This window comes from Perissodus microlepis, chromosome 4 (genome assembly GCF_051167445.1).
Source record: "Perissodus microlepis isolate ML-2025 ecotype Zambia chromosome 4, ASM5116744v1, whole genome shotgun sequence".
Classification (NCBI taxonomy): domain Eukaryota; kingdom Metazoa; phylum Chordata; class Actinopteri; order Cichliformes; family Cichlidae; genus Perissodus; species Perissodus microlepis.
In genome coordinates this window covers 28,973,751-28,991,606 of record NC_140464.1, presented here as the reverse complement: position 1 = coordinate 28,991,606, position 17,856 = coordinate 28,973,751, and the positions used below count along the sequence as shown (strand labels likewise).

Genomic DNA, 17,856 nt, shown 5'->3' with positions numbered 1-17,856 from the left:
GACTTGTAAAATGAGCATGTATATTCTAAGTTTATTTAAACATATTTTTTGTTGTTTTACTGATTTTATAAATGTCCTTCAAACAGATCCAGTAAATTCAGTGCTGGCAAACATTGGCCTTCATTTCTACTACAAGGTACTGTTCATCAGAGTCAATGAATGCATATTTACCTGGAAGAAAAGAATAGGAGCACAGTGGAAACAGGCATTTGTGTCTCTCCAGGTCACCACAAGGCAGAATTCAAAGCAAAAGGAGAACACAGAGATGCTTGTTTTTAGAGCAGAAGGAGCGACTGATGAGGAGGAAGAGGCTGGGGGAACAGAGAAAGACCTCCGACGATTTCATCACTTCAGCCAGACTTAAAATCAGCTGGTGTGATTAGATCCTTAATATGCCTTTGAAGCTTCATGCATATCAAATAACAAACATTCTGGGAGTTACATTCTGATAGTATAGCACTCACAGATAGTACACAAAACTTTAATATTGCTGACATTGAGGAAAACCAACAGCATTCAAAAATTCATCTCCCACTGGTCCTTAGCTATACCAAGTTCCCCTGCTTTAACTATGATGACTGTGACTCAGGACTTCTAATTGGAAGTTCAGTGGTTTAAACCCTGGTTCCTCCAGTTTGCACCACAGAGTCTCCTTTAGCAAGATATTGAACCCCATATTTACCAAATATATCCACAACTACCAATCTATTTAACTTAAATAGTGAGACCACAATGTGGTAAAGTGTCCATATCATGCATAAAACTAGCCTTGATTCAGCTCTCCAGACCTGATAAAGGATATTTCAGGAAATAGTAACAAGTAATGGCTACTATCAGTCCATCTCAATATCTCTACCCCTTGTATCATTACACACACACACACACACACACACACACACACACACACACACACACACACACACACACTGAGAGAGTACAACTACAACAAATTGCAGAAGTATTAAAGAGTAGGTAATGATACGTTTATATTATATTACACACAGTTATATTATTGCTACTACAGTGTTCTGTGTGTGTGTGTGTGTGTGGGGGGGGGGGGTGTACTGAACTGTATCATATGTGTGTAATGTGTTGATTAATAAAATAATTTCTGTGTTGTTCTCCCTTTAGGTTTTTTAGTTCCCGTTAACGTTTCCTTCCTGTTCTCTCAGTCTTATCTCTGTATTTTGGCTTTTAGTGTCTCCCATGTTGAGTCAGTCTTTTATGTCTGTTTACACTTTTGTCTGTGTCAAGCTTGCAGGACTAAGACATCCTGGTTTTTGTATTAATTACTTCCATTTTATATTTTGATAGTATATTATCTTGTGTGCATTATGTTTAGTTTTGCTTCCCCTGTCTGCACTTCCCTTATCACCCTGGCATGCTGCCGTGTGTGTGTGTGTTTGTGTGTGTGTGTTCTGTAGTTATGTGTTTATTTTCCTTTGGTACTTTACGTTATGCCTTTTTATTTTGTCTTTCAGCCTAAATACAAAGTTCGCCTTTTGTTTATCACTATCACACAGCACATGACAGACCCTGGCATCACCACACCAAAAATAATAAGAATAGCAGTGCATTTTATGAAAAAACTGCAGCAATTGTTTCTCAGTTTTCACACTTTACAAAGCTTGTTTGTTAGTTCATCACAGGGTGACTGTGGGTAAGTGTCATTTTTGTTCTGAGCACCATCTTTGTGCCACTGTTTCTCCAAACTCAGGTCGCTCACAGAGGATCTAAAACACAGACTGATGTACTCAACAGTGAAATTTGTTAGAGAAAAAAAGGGTTTTTTTTACACTTATGTCATAAAGAATGTCCACTGAAGTTTCTTCTGCACTGTAGATAAGTTCATTCAGATTTTGATATTGCTACACTGAAGCTGATAGCTTTCTAAAGGCCTGAAATGTTTACACTGATAGGGCATGTGTAAACATTCACTAAACAGGGATGTTTTAACCAATATTTAATTAAATTTATTGCATTTGATCTTTTAAAGCATTTTTCTTAATTATGACTCCTGATAGAGGTTATTATGTGAGATATTATTTATAGTTAGAGGTGGTGGTATGGACAGTGATTCGGGAAAAATGGCAATCGCTCTATGTGGAGTGTGATTCCCACTGCGCTGTTAGCAGCAGGGTCCGGGGGAGGAGCTAAAGTGGTGACGATTAGCAGGCTGCTTTTCCCAGGCAGACGTGGCTGTCTCTACCGCAAAAAAATAAACGCAGATAATCAAGGTGAGAAACTGGGTGATCTACTGCTGTAAAGGACTTTTAACAGATTCAGTTACACTGCATGTTGTTTATGTATGAATAATAGTGAGCTTTGTACGCCTTTAACACCAGTTAACACAATGAAATTTCACGGGAGCAGCAACAGCTGGAACAGCTGCAGAGGACGGTGGGAGGGAAAGGAGGGACCGCCACCGAAGACAGAGGACGGTGATAACCCGAAACTACGTAGGAAGGTTCGCAGAACGTCCTCCACACTGTGGTCTTTATCAAAAGCAAAAGTTTCCTTTCTCTACTTGAGCACTTTTCTGACACTTTGCTACTTTTTGTGCCTCCAATTTCACACAAAGATCTCGACTTTCTACTCCTTACATTTTCCAAACCGGTTCATTATTGTCATTATTAATTATTTCACTCCTTTCTTGACTACAGGATTTTTTTCTTCTTTTTATACATTTAACAGGAACATCACGTTGATGAACATCAATGTACCAAACATAAAGTGTAAACATGCTAGATTATAGCAAAACTGCTAATTAACATCTGTAGTCCCAGGGCAGGTCATAGAAAACTTTGTAATAAACAAAAACTTACAAATACACAACAAAAACAAAAATAAATGACACGTGTCACCTGTAAAAAACAGTCACACATCTCCTTTATAACACTGAGTTCCCTACAGTTACAGCAGTTTGTCCAAATGCCTGTAAAACACCTTACAGTGCCCTCTAGGGATGGCCTTAGTGCCAACTCTGCAATCTGTCTTGATTAATAAATTCATTTAAAGGATGTGGGGGCAAGTCCATGTAGAACATTATATGTCAAACAGGCGTACATATTGTCATCACCTCGAGCACAGTAGATTGTTCAAATTGATGGCATGGGTGTATCTCCTAAAAATCTTGGATGAGTTTATTCTGTGTGACCCTGTGTTTTTGTTGGTGTATCACACACACACACTGCTGCGAAAAGCAATTTTCCTCCTTCATGATTTCTCTTCTTTTGCTTTTTTTGTGCATATTTGTGACACTTTAATGCTTCAGATCATCGATTTTAGGCCCATATTTTAAAGATTTTATAGTTTAAAGTGTGGCTTCCAATTTAGTCCTCAGAAACATTCATGAAATTAGTTAAGATTTAAAACTGTTGAAACAGAGACAATTCTCTGGTTGCATTTCTTTCCACTGCCACTATAAAAGGATTGACTTCCTTTCTCATTCAGATCATCTTCCCAAATGTTAAACTGTGAGTCCTTGCTAATACTTTTTAGGCTAATGTAGGAGTGCTTAAAATTATGAGCGCTTAACCTCAAGAATGTATCATCTGTGTCAATATTACTTTTTAATCACCAGATGGAGACAGTGTGTGTGTTTCTGTGGATGATTGTAGGGTTGGTGCAAATTTGCTTATAATGAATCAATATGTATCCGAGAGTCACTAGATTACTCGAGCAGTTTTATTTTTATTTAAAAAAACCTGAATTTTTAATGATGTGGTGAGTCCAGTCTTTAGAGCTGCTCGTGTCAAAGCCCCGTGGATGAATTTTAAAAAAAAAAATTCAAAACGAAAGAGGAAGTGTTTTGGGAGGATAAACCGAATGTGAAGTGTTTTTTGTACACTGTAGTTTTTTGTTGACTTTACTGTCATCTGGTTCCCATAAATGACACGATCAGCCTCTTTTTTCAGTCATGGGGTGCAGACAGCAGAGAGTGCTTCAGTTTTTGATCTTCGGTAAGACATACTTTTATAATGCTTTTGTAGAGAGACAGTTTGGGTCTTTGAGGTTTAGCTTTCAGTGCAAATATTGATCACTTTAGATAAATGACTACAGATGTATTTGCTTACTTTACACAATAAGCAATGTCATTTTGTTCCTTCCAAAAGTTTCTTGCCTCATGGCCTTCACTTCATCTGCTGCAGGTCAGTCTGTTCTTGTGTGTGAAATTTTTTAATTCTTTTCAAATTTAGGAAAGTATTAAATATAGTTTATATTATGTGCTGATAGGTCAGATCAGACTAGCTGGGTCTGGGTCCACTCGGTGCTCTGGAAGAGTTGAAATCTATCACAGTGGAACACAGTCTATCACCTGGGGAACAGTCTGTGACGATGACTGGGACTTAAATGATGCTAAGGTGGTCTGTAGACAGCTGGGCTGTGGGACAGCATTGGAGGCCACTTTATCTGCTCGCTTCGGTCAAGGAAGTGGACAAATCTGGCTTGATAATGTGGCCTGTTCAGGAAGTGAAAGTTCTCTAACTGAGTGTGGACACAGAGGATTTGGGACGCACAACTGTGACCATGGTGAGGATGCTGGTGTTGTTTGTTCAGGTGAGAAGTGTTTGTTATACTCTTATCAAAACATAGATAAAAATGTGCTAAATTAATAAATAATACATTTTGAACTCTTTATTTATTAAGCACACTCATTAAGCTTTCTCAGTGGTGGAAGAAAGTAGATCATCAATCATTGTTTAAAATAACCAGCTGTTCCTCTTTTGGCAGCAATAACTTCAACTTCATGCCAGCCCCTTTCTAATTTCTGATCTCTGTGTCAGATATTTGTGTTTTCATGAGTGTGTGATAAGACAAGTTAAAAAAAAAAAATCAGTGCTTGTGTCAAAATGGCTGAAGATATCTTTATCAATGTCAGTTTCCTTTCTTTGATATAGAGCATCCATGCCCAAATACGGTACCACATGATCTTATACCCACAATACTTGATATTTATAGTTGCAGTATGGTGCTGTTTGTTCTCAGTAATCTTCATGCAGCAACTTCCCTCTTGGTTTCCTGCTATGGACCGCATGCCTGTTCAGTTATTTGTATTTAGAAAACACATTAACAGCGGTGCTTATCAACTGAACTAATTCGCTTGAATTAGCCCTAACTTGAACAAAGAGGTTAAAGTGATTTTTGGAGGTGGAAAACCTAAGAGAAGATGCACCACGAGGAAAGAAATCACTGAGAAACAAGAGCACGCGGAGACCACAACTCCTCAGAAGGGCAAGAACTATACGAAAACCTGTTTTAGTGTTTTAAGATGTTCCTATGAGAACATGCTAATAACATCCTGTTTGTATTACAATATGATGACATTAGCCTGTTTCTATTAGAAGATCAAGGACATCAGCAATATATACTGATTATTAGTGCTGATGTCAGCATGACAACATCGTGTTATTCAATTTGTTTTGGATTATGATATTTTTATAGCGCAAAGATTTTTTTAATGCAAAAATGATGATAAATGCGTTTTCTTGCCATTAAGTTATTAGACCTCGGGTGTCAAACAAGTGAAACAATAATAATTTCATTTGTCAGGTATTAATGGCCCGTGGGAGGCCAATCTTCAGCCCTGCTGAGAATTCATGCAAGCAACTTTATTTAATGAGCACACCATTTGGCCACATGCAAAGACAGACTAGAAAACTAATTTATAGTTCTTAACTTGTTTCATCTGCTGCTCACCACAAACAAGCATAAATTTTGGACTTTTAACTATATTTTCATAGGTTTTACAGCTTTTCCTACTGATAAAAATCTTCCTTATGGCCACAAAGTAATTAAGCAATAAACAATTAATCCATTGAACCCCAATGCCCCCAGTATCAAATGTGAAAGGGAGAACATCTGGTTTAACAGGATGTACCGCCAGATCTGTTAAATATATAAACGTGTAGCATCCACAGAAACATCAGAATCTCAGCTAAAAGTTTACAAAACCATTTCAACAACCAGCAAACAGCAAATGATTAACGAGCAGGTAAACAGATTTTGCTTTGTGAAAATAGGAAAAGTTCTTATAAAGACTCTTCAAAGAGTCATGCTGACAGATTTTCTTTCTTTGTCACAACTTTTTAAAACTGTTTAATATGTAACTTCTTTACACAGTGACAGAAAGCAGAGTTTGGTCCGGCCCGCTTAAGAGCAAAGTGGTCTGTACGTGTCCCGTGAAGTAAAATGAGTTTGACACCCTGCGTTGAACACTTAGGAATCTGTGGTGTCTTAAGTCTGTACAGTGTTTAGCTGACACTGGGTGAAAACAAACACTTCATGTTTTTCATGTGTTTCTTGTTGCCTGGCTGCACACACCGAAAGTCATGATGCCAGACATATCCAGGAACTAACAAGGTTCTGAAATCAAATGTTACTCAAACCAGCCATTCCAACCCTACAGTACTTACCTGAATGTAAGTTAAATTATGTAAGACTTATATATCCGCAGGATTTATGATCTCATTCCCGTGATCAACACTTCATAGGCTGAAAACAAAAACAAAAAGAAAATAAAACAAAAAAAAAAAAGGAACCCAGACAGATAAGCATGATCAGTCAAGCACATTCACACAGAAATGAAGGGGGTGGGTGGGAGCAAGATATTTTTTTATGGCATGCTGTAAATGCCTTATGGGTAAGTTACATGGATAGAATCTCTTTTGTTTTCTTAATAAAAAAATTGTCTTTGATTTTGCTGGTCTCCCTGGTGACCATGAAATCCTGCTGCTACTCTTACAGTACTGTTTCAGTCCATGCAAACTAACATCTCTAAGAAATCTATAGTAGTAATTAGAGATGGACAGATCCGATATTACGTATCGGCATCGGTCCAATACAATGAGAAATGGTTTAGAGAGGAACTTGGTGTTTGCTATCTTGCCAAAATGCACTTAGGCATGCAGATTGGAGACTCAAGCAGCCAAGAATCAAACTACCAACCTTCCAGTTAGGAGATGGCCTACTCTACCTCTTGAGCTACAGCTACCCCTGGTATTTAGTAGAAAAGGTAGTTAGCAATGACAAAGGAGGGAGAGTGGGGCATGTTATGTACAGAACGATTACTGCTAACAGACATGAAATTAAGTCAGATGGAGGATGGGGGGATGGGGAAGAGCTGGGGTGGTAGTGAGTTGGTAGTGGGTTGTAAAGTTATAAAGTTACAAAGATTTGCTATTTAAATGCATAAACTTATATTTATCTAAACTAACATTATGCTGAACTGTGTTTTTCAGTGACCCTTCCAAAGCCCAGGATCTCTCTGAACAGAGATAAGGTTGCCTGGGGTGAAGATGTCACCATTACTTGTTCGATCTTATCCGAGTTCTTTGGTGGAACTTTCATCCTCAAGAAGACCTCAGGCACTTTCAGCCAGACTGCATCATCAAGTTCCACATCTGCTACCTTCAGTATCCACAAAGTGGACTTAGATCATAACGGCTCGTACCAGTGTCAGTATCAGAAAACCATTTCAGAGCAAAACTTTTCATCCTCCCTCAGTGATGCTGTCAGACTCTCTGTTAAAGGTAAGAAAACAAAACAATTTCCTGAGCTCGACAGCTCCAAGAATCAAAAGCTAAAAGTGTCATTAAACCAGCAACATATCAATCAGTATTATCCTGTTTTTTTGTTTGTTCATTTGTTTTGTTTGTTTTTTCAGTGAGTTTCCCGAAACCCCATATCACCATAAATCCTGTTGGTGAGGTCACCTGGGGTCGGAACATTGCAATCACTTGTTCAATCTCCACTCAGGTTTTGGGTGGAATGTTCATTCTGAAGGAAACATCAGATTCATTTATAAGGACCCAAACTTCTAGTACAAACTCTGCAACATTCAATATCCTTAAAGTGAACTTTGATAACGAGGGATCGTACCAGTGTCAGTATCAGAAAATGGGCTCAGGTCTTGAATTTAACTCCCCACCAAGTGACTCTGGTAGGCTCTCTGTGACAGGTAATAAAGCAAACACATGTAAGAAGCATTTTTTCAAACAAAACGAGAAATTATCATTTTTAATACAGATAATAAGTTGTTTCATAAATTGTGAAAAACTTATAGTGTTAGCTTATTTATTATATGTTGTAGTCATAGCTTAAACTTTTTTTTAATGGCTATATACAAAAAAAGAAAGCACTAACAAAAGCAAAAAAAAGCATTATGAACAGAATCCCACTTTCATTGTGGATTTTTCAGTATCCAGAGAAAATGCTCTCAAAGCCAACAGTACTGAGGAGTAAACACACACTACTTGAAACAAACTATTACATACCGTGGAGCCTTTAGGAGCTAAAGAGCTAAATGCTACGTTGAGGGCTAAAATATACAGTAAAAGGACTAGATGTTACAATCGCTGATAATGCATTGCTCTAAATGGAGAAAATCTTGAGGGATGGCTGTTATGAGGAAAGGCAACCCAGAAACTTTACCAGCAGCATTCTTCGTTGTGTGCCTCAGCTTTCGGTCTTTTACCCAAGCTAATCTGCCATTTTTCTTGGCAGATAAGCATGGACTTTCATTTACCACGTAGCAAGAAACTTCTAATGTTGCTCAATAACTGCTGAATGTGTGAAAAATAACACCAAATACTAATAAGTTAGTAAGTGATGAAATGTGCTGAGTTTGATTCAGCTTCCCTTAAGTGCCCCCCAAAAACCCTTCCTTCTGCTTTTGATTCTAGAGTTTAAACAAGTCCAGAATTAAAAGGTAGAGAAAATAATATGTTTGCTTTCACACAGTGAGACTACAGAGGCCCAGCATCTCCTTGACGTCTCCTAATGCAGGACTTGTCTGGGGTCCTGAAGGTGCCGAAATCACCAGGGGTTACAGCTTTGTCCTCACCTGTTCCATTAACTCCACATTTTCCAGTGGACATTTTATATTGAGCTTCTCTGGCTCCAACCTCACAGAGCCAGCAGTCAACAACTCAGCCTCCTTTAGTTTCCCTGTAGCTGAGTATGAACATCAGGGCAACTACAGCTGTGTGTATGAGGTCACAGTGTCCACACGGACATTCAGATCTGCTGCAACAGCACCGATCAGTGTCATCATTAAATGTAAGTACAGTGTTGAATTTATGTTTTATTAACAAAACCATATCATAACCACCTAATTTTTCTCAGGATTAATGTCTCTGTGTTTTCCCTTTGTGTGTTTGCAATTAGGACTAGAAAGAGAAGAAGCAGTAGAAATAGGGGCAAAGGCTGAAATAAAAATAGAACTTAACAGAAACAGGAACTTAAACCTTGATGTTGCCAAAAAAAGAAAAAGAAACTGCTGCCAAACAGCAGTTATGTTCATATATAGATATACACTTCTGGTAAAAAAAAAGAAAAAGTTTATGTCTCGTTGCACTCTGAAATGAAAACATAGTACACATAAGCAACTGAAGTTAAAAAAGAAATCATTTTCTTTTTATAGACCAAAATGTATTCTAAAGTTTTGACTCATCAAAGTAGACTTTTGGCAGATATAACAGTTTTTCTACAATAGAAATCAAATATTCATCACAAAGTTCTTCCCAATCTGTTGCAGAAGGTCCCATAAATGTTGCACTTGTAGGTTGCTTTGCTTTCACTCTTCTGTCCAGTTCATCCCAAACCAGCTCGATGGGGTATAAGTCTGTGTCTGAACAAGCCATTCTCTTGTTCTTTTTCCTGAGGTAGTTCTGGCATAGTTTGGACTTGTGTTTTGGGTCATTATCTTGCTATAGGATGAACCCCTGACCAACTAGGCACAAACCAGAGAGTATTGCATGGCACTGCAGAATGCTGTGGCAGGCGTTTTAGTTCATCACTCTGTACAAGTCACCATCCCTGGATCCACCAAAACAGCCCCAGACCATCACTCTTCCTCCTCCATGTTTGACAGATGATGCCACACACTGTGGAACCATCCTTTCGCCTACTTGATGGCGTACAAAGACCGAAGATTTAAAATTTCAATTCATTAGTCCACAATACCTTCTTCCAGTCTTCAGTAGTCCAATGGCGGTGTTTCATGCCCCAGGCAAGCCTCTTTGTCTTAATCTGACGTCTTAGCAATGGCTTTCTTGCTAGGGATGGGTATCGAAAACCGGTTCTTGTTGAGAACCGGTTCCCACTGTTTCAATTCCTTGGAATTGTTTGCCATTTTTGCAAACGATTCCCTTATCGATTCCAGTCGCCCCGAATGACGTCACCACGTTGCGGAGCGTCATTTACCTGGCAGGAAACACGGCGCCTAAGCGGCTCAAACGCTCAAAAGTTTGGTTATACTTTACCAGAACGGATGACAACAGGGCAGCTTGCAATACTTGAAAAGTAGATATTTCATTTAAGGGAGGAAACACTACGAATATGCAAAAGCATTTGCTCACAAAACACGCGATGACCTTAAATGAATGTCGTGTTTTTAATTCCGCTCCAGACTCGTGAATCTCAACCCAGCAGCAGCGGTAACGTTTGCACGTCCTCTCCCGTTAATGCGGCAGGTAAATAATCAACTAACAGTGCATATTATGTTAGCGCGATCTGCCTTATTACAAAACCTGCCATTACTGTGCATTTAGGTGACCATGATGAGAGAGAGAGTCTGGCTGGCTCAGATGCTGGCAGTTCTCGCTGCAGTCTACCGGTAGCGTCTCCTTTTAGGCCAGGATAGACGAATGTCACCGAGCAGTGACTAAGTTTGTGGTAAAAGGCTTGCACCCATTTGCCACAGCAGATGCCCCCGATTTTCGGTAAGTAAATGTGTTTAATTGTAGGCAGGGACATTACTGGATATTCTTGTGTAATTGCTACAGAATAATTTATCTTATACTTTGTTATTGCTACAGAAGAATATTTATTTTACATTTACAATTTTTTTTCCTGGGGACCCTGTGACACCCCATTGAAGAGCCGTAGGCTGGATCTCTTAAGATCTCACTGCTGGGTTTGTAAGGCCATGTTACTCCTAAATTTCTATCTTGTTCAAAGAGAAGATATAAAACAAAGTTCTAAGCTAATCGACCTTAGTGTTCTCCTTTTTTAAAAAGAATCGATAAAGAATCGAATCGTTAAACAGAATCGAAAATGGAATCGGAATCGTGAAAATCTTATCAATACCCATCCCTATTTCTTGCTGCAAATCGTCCTGTCAAACCTTCAGCTTAAAGTATTCTCTTTACCGCTTAAACTGAGACTTGCTTTCTATGACCACTATTAAGCTGTTCTTGAAGCTGTTGTCCTGTGAGCCGCCTATCATACAAGCTGTTAACTCTCAGAAACTTGTTCTTTGATTCAGTGGTGGCTTTGGGTCTGTCAGACCTCTTCCTGTCTGAGTTGTCAGTTTACCATTTACCTTTGTACCATTTCAAGCTATTCATTGGACTTGAATTGCAATAAATAACTAGAAACATTTGGGTGTTCTAAAACTTTTGACCGGTAATTTATAATAATGATAAATGGACTGTTTCTTATATACCACTTTTCTGCTTTTCTGCTCTGACCACTCAAAGCACTTTATACAAGCAGCCAGTGATCGAACCATCAACCTTCTGATTAGTAGATTACCTCAATTTTTTCAACTAAAGTTCTATACATTTCAAAGATTGCTTATGTTTAGCTTTTTTTTTTTTTTTTTTTTTTTTTTTTTTTTACAGGTTTTGTAACAAAACCATCTAAGCATTTTTTCCCCATATATAAAACTCTTCCTCAACCACTCTTCCTCTCTCTTTGTTTTTAGTTTTGATAGCAGCCATGCTCGAAAAGCTTAGCTCACATAGATATGTTGTGGAAAATGGGAGCAATGTCAAAATGGCTCTGTTTGCCAGAATGAGGAACTCCTTGGCAGCAGTCAACCAAAAACTGTCCAAAGATAGATCAGCAAAGCTTAGCTTTACACCACAGTCTTGTGTCAATTCAGTTAGTTCCTCCTGCTTCTGCAAAGTCATATCCTTTCCAAAAACTGCTGCTGAGCTATATGGGTCTCTTACCCAGTCAAGGCATTCAGTGGAAACAGAGGGGAAATAAATTAACAACTTCTTCTCGAGCATTTTCAAATGTTTACCTACTATTTCACACAGTGTGGCAGTTTCAGTATCTCCTTGCCATTTTTGAGCAAGTGGGAACATGCCATGGTTGGCATTTTTTTAGATAGAATAGAATAGAATAATCCTTTAATTGTCCCACAAGGGGAAATTTGGTTGTAACAGCAGCCAAAAAGACACATATACAAACAAACAGTACACAGGGCACGGAACAGAAACATACACAATTTTTCTTACATATTTACATTAAGAACAATGGTTACTATAAACAGAGTACTGTACAGTTATTAAATTAAATAAAAATAACTACAGGTAAGAGGCAAACCAGGTTGTAGTGCGAATCGGTTAATTAAAGATGTTGTTGCCAGAGGTGGACCTTTGAACAAAATACATTTATTATATCTGTGCTTGTGAGCAGGTTTTCATCTCGGCTTTGCATTTGTGTGTTAAGTTTATTGAAATGCTGAAGTATATCTGCCATGTAAGCCAGCCTTGCACACCCCTCATCACTTGTAAGCAGCTTTGCATCATTGTACCTCTCATCACTCAAAAACATGTTTAGCTCTTCCTGCAGCTCAAACACATGGGCCAGTACTTTGCTGCGTGCCAACCATCGGACCTCCGTGTGGAGCAATAAAGCTTTATGCTCCGCTCCCTTTTCCTCACACAGAGATGCAAGTATGCGGCTTTTCAGAGGTCTTGTCTTGATGAAGTTTACCATGCGCACGACATCATCCAATACAGGAGCTTGGTCTGCTGGTAAAGTCTTGGCAACGAGCGCCTTGAGGTGCAGAAAACAGTGCGTAATAATAACATCTGGGTTTATCGCTTTCACTCTGCTAACGAAACCTTTGGTGCGTCCGACCATGGCTGCTGCTCCATCAGTGCAGATACTCGTGCAGGTTTCACACCCTCTTTGTTCAAGCTATTCGGATGTAACCCAAAAAATTTCCTGTCCCGTTTTTTTTCTGGCAGTGCCTTGCAAAATAGAACGTTTTCTCTGATGGAGTGTCCTTCCACAAGACGCACATTGGCCAATAGTTGGGAATGTCAACTAATGTCCATAGACTCATTAAGATTGGAAAGAAAAGCATCTGGACTTCTTTAAGTTGCTTGAAGACGTTTCACCTCTCATTCGAGAAGCTTCTTCAGTTCTAAGGTCAAATGGTGGAGAGTCCCAGATTTAATTCCTCAGTGAGTGTCCCCCAAGGGGGTCATGAACCCCCTGTTGATCCTCTACCTAATCACACAAGTCAAGGTGTGAAAACAGGTATAGGTCACAATCAGTCAAGGTTTTGGATGAACCTGCTGTGAAACCTGGCCCCAACCTATCATGTGATTTCCTGAGGTCAGATGGCCCAGGATGTGAGTGGGCATTAAGGCGTCTTGGAAGGGATCTCAAATGGCAGAAAGTTGGTGTCGTAAACCACCGCCTGTGTTCAAAGATGGTCATTCACAATACACATAGATGGCTTCTTTCACTCCTCTTTCATACTATCTGTCTTCTCTGTCCAAAATGTGAACATTGGTGTCCTAAAAGAGTGACCTTTGTCCTTTAGATGCAGATGGACTGCTGAGTCCTGTCCCGTCGAGGTGGCTCTTCTATGTTGTGCCATGTGTTTATTAAGTGGCTATTTGGTCTCTCCAATGTAGAGGTCTGGACATTCGTCACTACCCTTTACAGCATATACTATGTTGCTAAGTTTGTGTTTAGGAGTTGTGTCTTTGGGATGAACCAGTTTTTGTCTGACTGTGTGGCTGGGTCGGAAGTACACTGGGATGTCATGCTTGGAGAAAACTCTCCTGAGTTTTTCTGATAAACTGGCAACATAGGGGATGACAATGTTGTTGCGTTTGTCTTTCTGATCCTCAAGAGTTGGTGTCTAATCTTCTTTTCTGTGCCTTGTTGCTGACTTTATGAAAGCCCAGTTAGGATAACCGCATGTTTTAAGAGCCTCCTTTACATGTGCGTGTTCCCTCTTTTTTTCCTTCAGGCTTAGAGGGAACATTTTCTACCCAGTGGTGTAGGGTTCTGATTACTCCAAGTTTGTGTTCCAGAGGCTGGTGGGAGTCAAAGAGGAGGTACTGGTCCATGTGTGTGGGCTTCTGGTAAACTTCAATGTTGAGGTTTCCATTCTCTTTAATGTGCACGGCACAGTCCAGGAATGGCAAACAGTTATCCTTTGTGTCTTCCCTGGTGAAATTTATGTTTTTATCCACAGCGTTGATGTGAGCAGTGAAGGATTCTACTTCTTGGGTTTCAATTTTGACCCAGGTGTTGTCCACATATCTGTACCAGCAGCTAGATACCCTCCCTTTAAAAGAGCCAAGAGCCTTTCTTTCCACCACATAAAGGTTGGCAACAATAGGTGACACCGGGGAGCCCATGGCACATCCATGTTTTTGTATGCAAAAACCCTTGTTGTATTTAAAATATGTGGTGGTACGGCAGAGATCTAACAGTGTGCAAGTCTGGTTGGGGGTGAAGCTGTTTCTGTCTTCCATGGAAATTTCTTGTAGTTGTTTTCTGACAGTCTCCACTGCGTCCAGAGGCAGTACCTCCTCTTTGACTCCACCATCCTCTAGAAATTTTGTGTAATGTATGTATGGTCGGAAGGGCTCCAATTTCACTGCAGGCAACTGCAAGTGACAAATAAAGGCTTGATTCATTCATTCCTCCATTCACTGCCACCCACTGACATGAAAGGGTAATTACTCTATCAGTCACTGCATTGAAAGGACAGATGCCCAACAATGATTTTATTATTTGCAGTAATTATTAAATTGTATTTTTTTGACCAATTAATTGAAATTAAATAATTTCCCAGGGCACATCTGATGATCTCTCACGGCACACCTCTGTGCCACGGCACAGTGGTTGGGAAACACTGCTCTAGATTAGCAACTTAACTAAGAAGTAATTCATTGCACCAGGGAAGTTTTTGATCAAACTGATCGAATGCTGTCCTTCTAGTGTCTTTGATGCCGCTGCTGTCCTCGGTAGCTGTTGGAATCCTGCTGCTGCTCCTGCTGCTGCTGTTAATGGTTCTCATCAGGAGAAGACAACGACGAGCCAAGGAGCCTCTAGCTTTCATCCACAGTCAAAGTGTGTGCTCACAAATTTTAGGCAATTATTCATCAGATTGTTTGACTAAATATTGACATTGTTTTCCCTTACTTGTGTTTCAGTTGTTGACCAAGTCGAGAATGCTTACCAGTGGGGAGACAATGAAGGTGATGAAGACGATGCGCAGGACTATGTGAATGTTGATCTAATGGACACTAATGTAAAAATGAAAGGGGGAGCTGCAGGAGTGGATGAAGAGGGAAGCAATGACTATGAGGAGCCAGTGTGTAATGATGATCATGATTACAAGAAAGCAGGCCCCAATTGCATGAAGGCCAGGAAGGCCTGTGTGAGTGTAAGTGATCACAGAGAAGATGAAGCTGATGTAACTAGTGATGACGAAGACAACTATGAGAACGTATCCCCACCCTCGCTGTATGCATCACCACCACCACCACCAGGTGTAGATAATGATGATGAAGAAGAAACTAGTGATGAAGAAGACAACTATGAGAATGTATCCCCATCCTCACTGTATGCATCACCACCACCACCAGGTGTAGATAATGATGATGAAGAAGAAACTAGTGATGAAGAGGACAACTATGAGAATGTATCCCCACCCTCGCTTGGTGTACATAATGATGAAGAAGAAGAAAGTAGTGATGATGAACAGGACAACTATGAGAATGTATCCTGACTATCAGCAGTTCATTATCATTGATAATAACTTGACCTAAAATACAACTGCAACCAAAAAATCTTTTGGCCAATATGTTTAATTAGTTAGCTTGGTTTCCCGTAATTGTAACATACTACATAATATAAAAATATATAGATGCCTTTTATATAGATATAAAAGGTAGACTTGCCTTCTGGGTCTGAAAGGTGATGCCATTGTGGAAGCCACTTAGACATAAATTTTGTTTCTAATGGCCAACAGGAGGAGACTGCTTTTGTTGCAAAGGTGCGATCTTGTATGGAGGTCTGTGGCTTCCTTGCTGTTTGACCTCATGACCTTAAAACCTTTCTGATGTGTTTATGGCCTCAATTGGTAGTTTCAAGTTTAAAATACTGAACACACATGACTTTGTAAATCATCATGTACATTAGAGTCAAAAGAAGGATAAAGCAGGGTAAACTTTATCATGAGATTCACAAGTTGCTTGCTTCTGATTGGGCTCAGTTTCTCAGTCAGATCTGCAACGTGTTCATGGTGCCCAGTTTTAAAACACCCAGACCAAAATGGCAAAATTGCTCAGCTTGAGGCTTCGCAGTAGGTGATGTCAGCCATGGGTGGGTTTATGCATACTTTATAAACATTCTAAGATGATCCCTTAAAACTGTCTTCTAATGTTAAAATTTTAGAATTTCAACAATTTGAATATTTTCTATGTAGTATAAGAATTTATTAGCTGCCCTAAATATTAAATTCACTTGTTCTAGCTTTTTAGCCATGACTGTGAAGATCTCAACTTCAAAAACCTGTTTTAGCCTTTTTTTCTATTCTTTGTATAACCTCAGTTAAGCTTATTGGCCAGAAATTTGCAGAAACCCTTGATTTACAAACAAAGCTTAATAGACCAAAAAGCTCTATATCTTAATCCAGCTGTTGCTTGCTGTACTCATCCTATAATTTTATGTTATATTTTTTGATTTCCAACATGATGTATTTGCACAAGTTACACGAATATGTACTTCAGGTGTCCGTGTAAATATTTAGTATAGTCCTGGTGACAAGGTGTCAAATTTGATCCTGGAGAGGTAAATACAGTATATTTGTATGAACAGATAATGCATATTTTTATATTCAAACTCATGTAAGTTCTTTTTACTTAATGTAAAGCAGTCACACAAACTTTATCTTTGTTGATCTTATCAAAACACATATTTAGCACCTTGTATCAACGATTTAGATGACAAGATGATTTCACCCTCATTTATGTCCTTACAGTCGACCTCTGGTATTCGCAGAGGTTAGGGACCACAGCCACCCTCAAATACAAGTTCTCTATTTGTAATGAGTGCTCAGTTATGAGCAGCTGCTGAGGTCCGTTCTCGGTTCTTAGTTAATTTCTGATGAAGGAAAAAATTAAGATACCATGTACACGGTTAGCATAAAGACTGCCAGTGTGAGGTAACGGTTAACCTGTGATTACAGAGAACAATAACTAACATGATTGAACATTTTTTGTTTAAACTAATAACAGCACATGGCCATTATAGCTGTCTCACATAAAGAAGGTCCTGGGTTTGAATCTTGGTGGTGTTGTCATGTTCTTGTTGTGTTTGCATTGATTCTCTTCAGGTATTCCAGCTTCCCCCTACAGTTCAAAAACATACATGGGCTTTGGTAAATGGGTGATTCTGAATTGGCAGAAGGTATGAGTGTGACTGGTTGTCTGGATCTCTATAACAGACTGATGATCTGTCTGGGGTTTACCTCACTATTTGCCCTATGACACCTGGCATGACTGTACTTATCTGAAGGTTGGTGGTTCGATACCTGGCTGCTTCAGTCTGCATGCCAAATATCTTTGGGCAAGATGCTAACCACAAGTGGCTCCCTGATACATCTACTGGAGTATGAATGTGTGGGAATATTAAATAGAAAGCCCTCAAGCATAGAAAAAGCACTGGGGTGAATGGCTGAGTTAGGCATGTTGTATAAAGTGCTTTGAATTACTCAGGGAAAGTAGAAAAGCACTATATGTCAGTCCTAGGGTGGAACATTTTCTGCAGGTGGTAAATAATAAATAATAATTTTGAACTTCA

General features: G+C 39.3%; 1 protein-coding gene and 1 pseudogene across 1 annotated transcript; one reads left to right on the top strand and one right to left on the bottom strand.

The window, feature by feature from the left end:
- The first annotated feature begins 3,831 nt into the window (after window positions 1-3,831).
- On the top strand, window positions 3,832-17,856 carry LOC146389210 (uncharacterized). Its single transcript, XM_084926935.1, has 8 exons — window positions 3,832-3,962; window positions 4,116-4,151; window positions 4,237-4,560; window positions 7,242-7,532; window positions 7,667-7,960; window positions 8,743-9,060; window positions 14,989-15,120; window positions 15,204-17,856. Exons 1-8 carry the CDS (start codon window positions 3,920-3,922, stop codon window positions 15,779-15,781), a joined length of 2,016 nt encoding a protein of 671 aa, XP_084783061.1. The 5' UTR covers window positions 3,832-3,919; the 3' UTR covers window positions 15,782-17,856.
- LOC146389211 (uncharacterized) lies at window positions 13,255-14,402 on the bottom strand (annotated as a pseudogene).

Excerpts from the sequence above, each read along its gene's own strand:
- LOC146389210 (XM_084926935.1), top strand. The coding sequence starts at position 3,920 with ATGGGGTGCAGACAGCAGAGAGTGCTTCAGTTTTTGATCTTCG. Across the intron at positions 4,152-4,236 it reads CTTCACTTCATCTGCTGCAG|GTCAGATCAGACTAGCTGGG; the intron begins GTCAGTCTGTTC and ends ATGTGCTGATAG. Across the intron at positions 4,561-7,241 it reads TGCTGGTGTTGTTTGTTCAG|TGACCCTTCCAAAGCCCAGG; the intron begins GTGAGAAGTGTT and ends TGTGTTTTTCAG.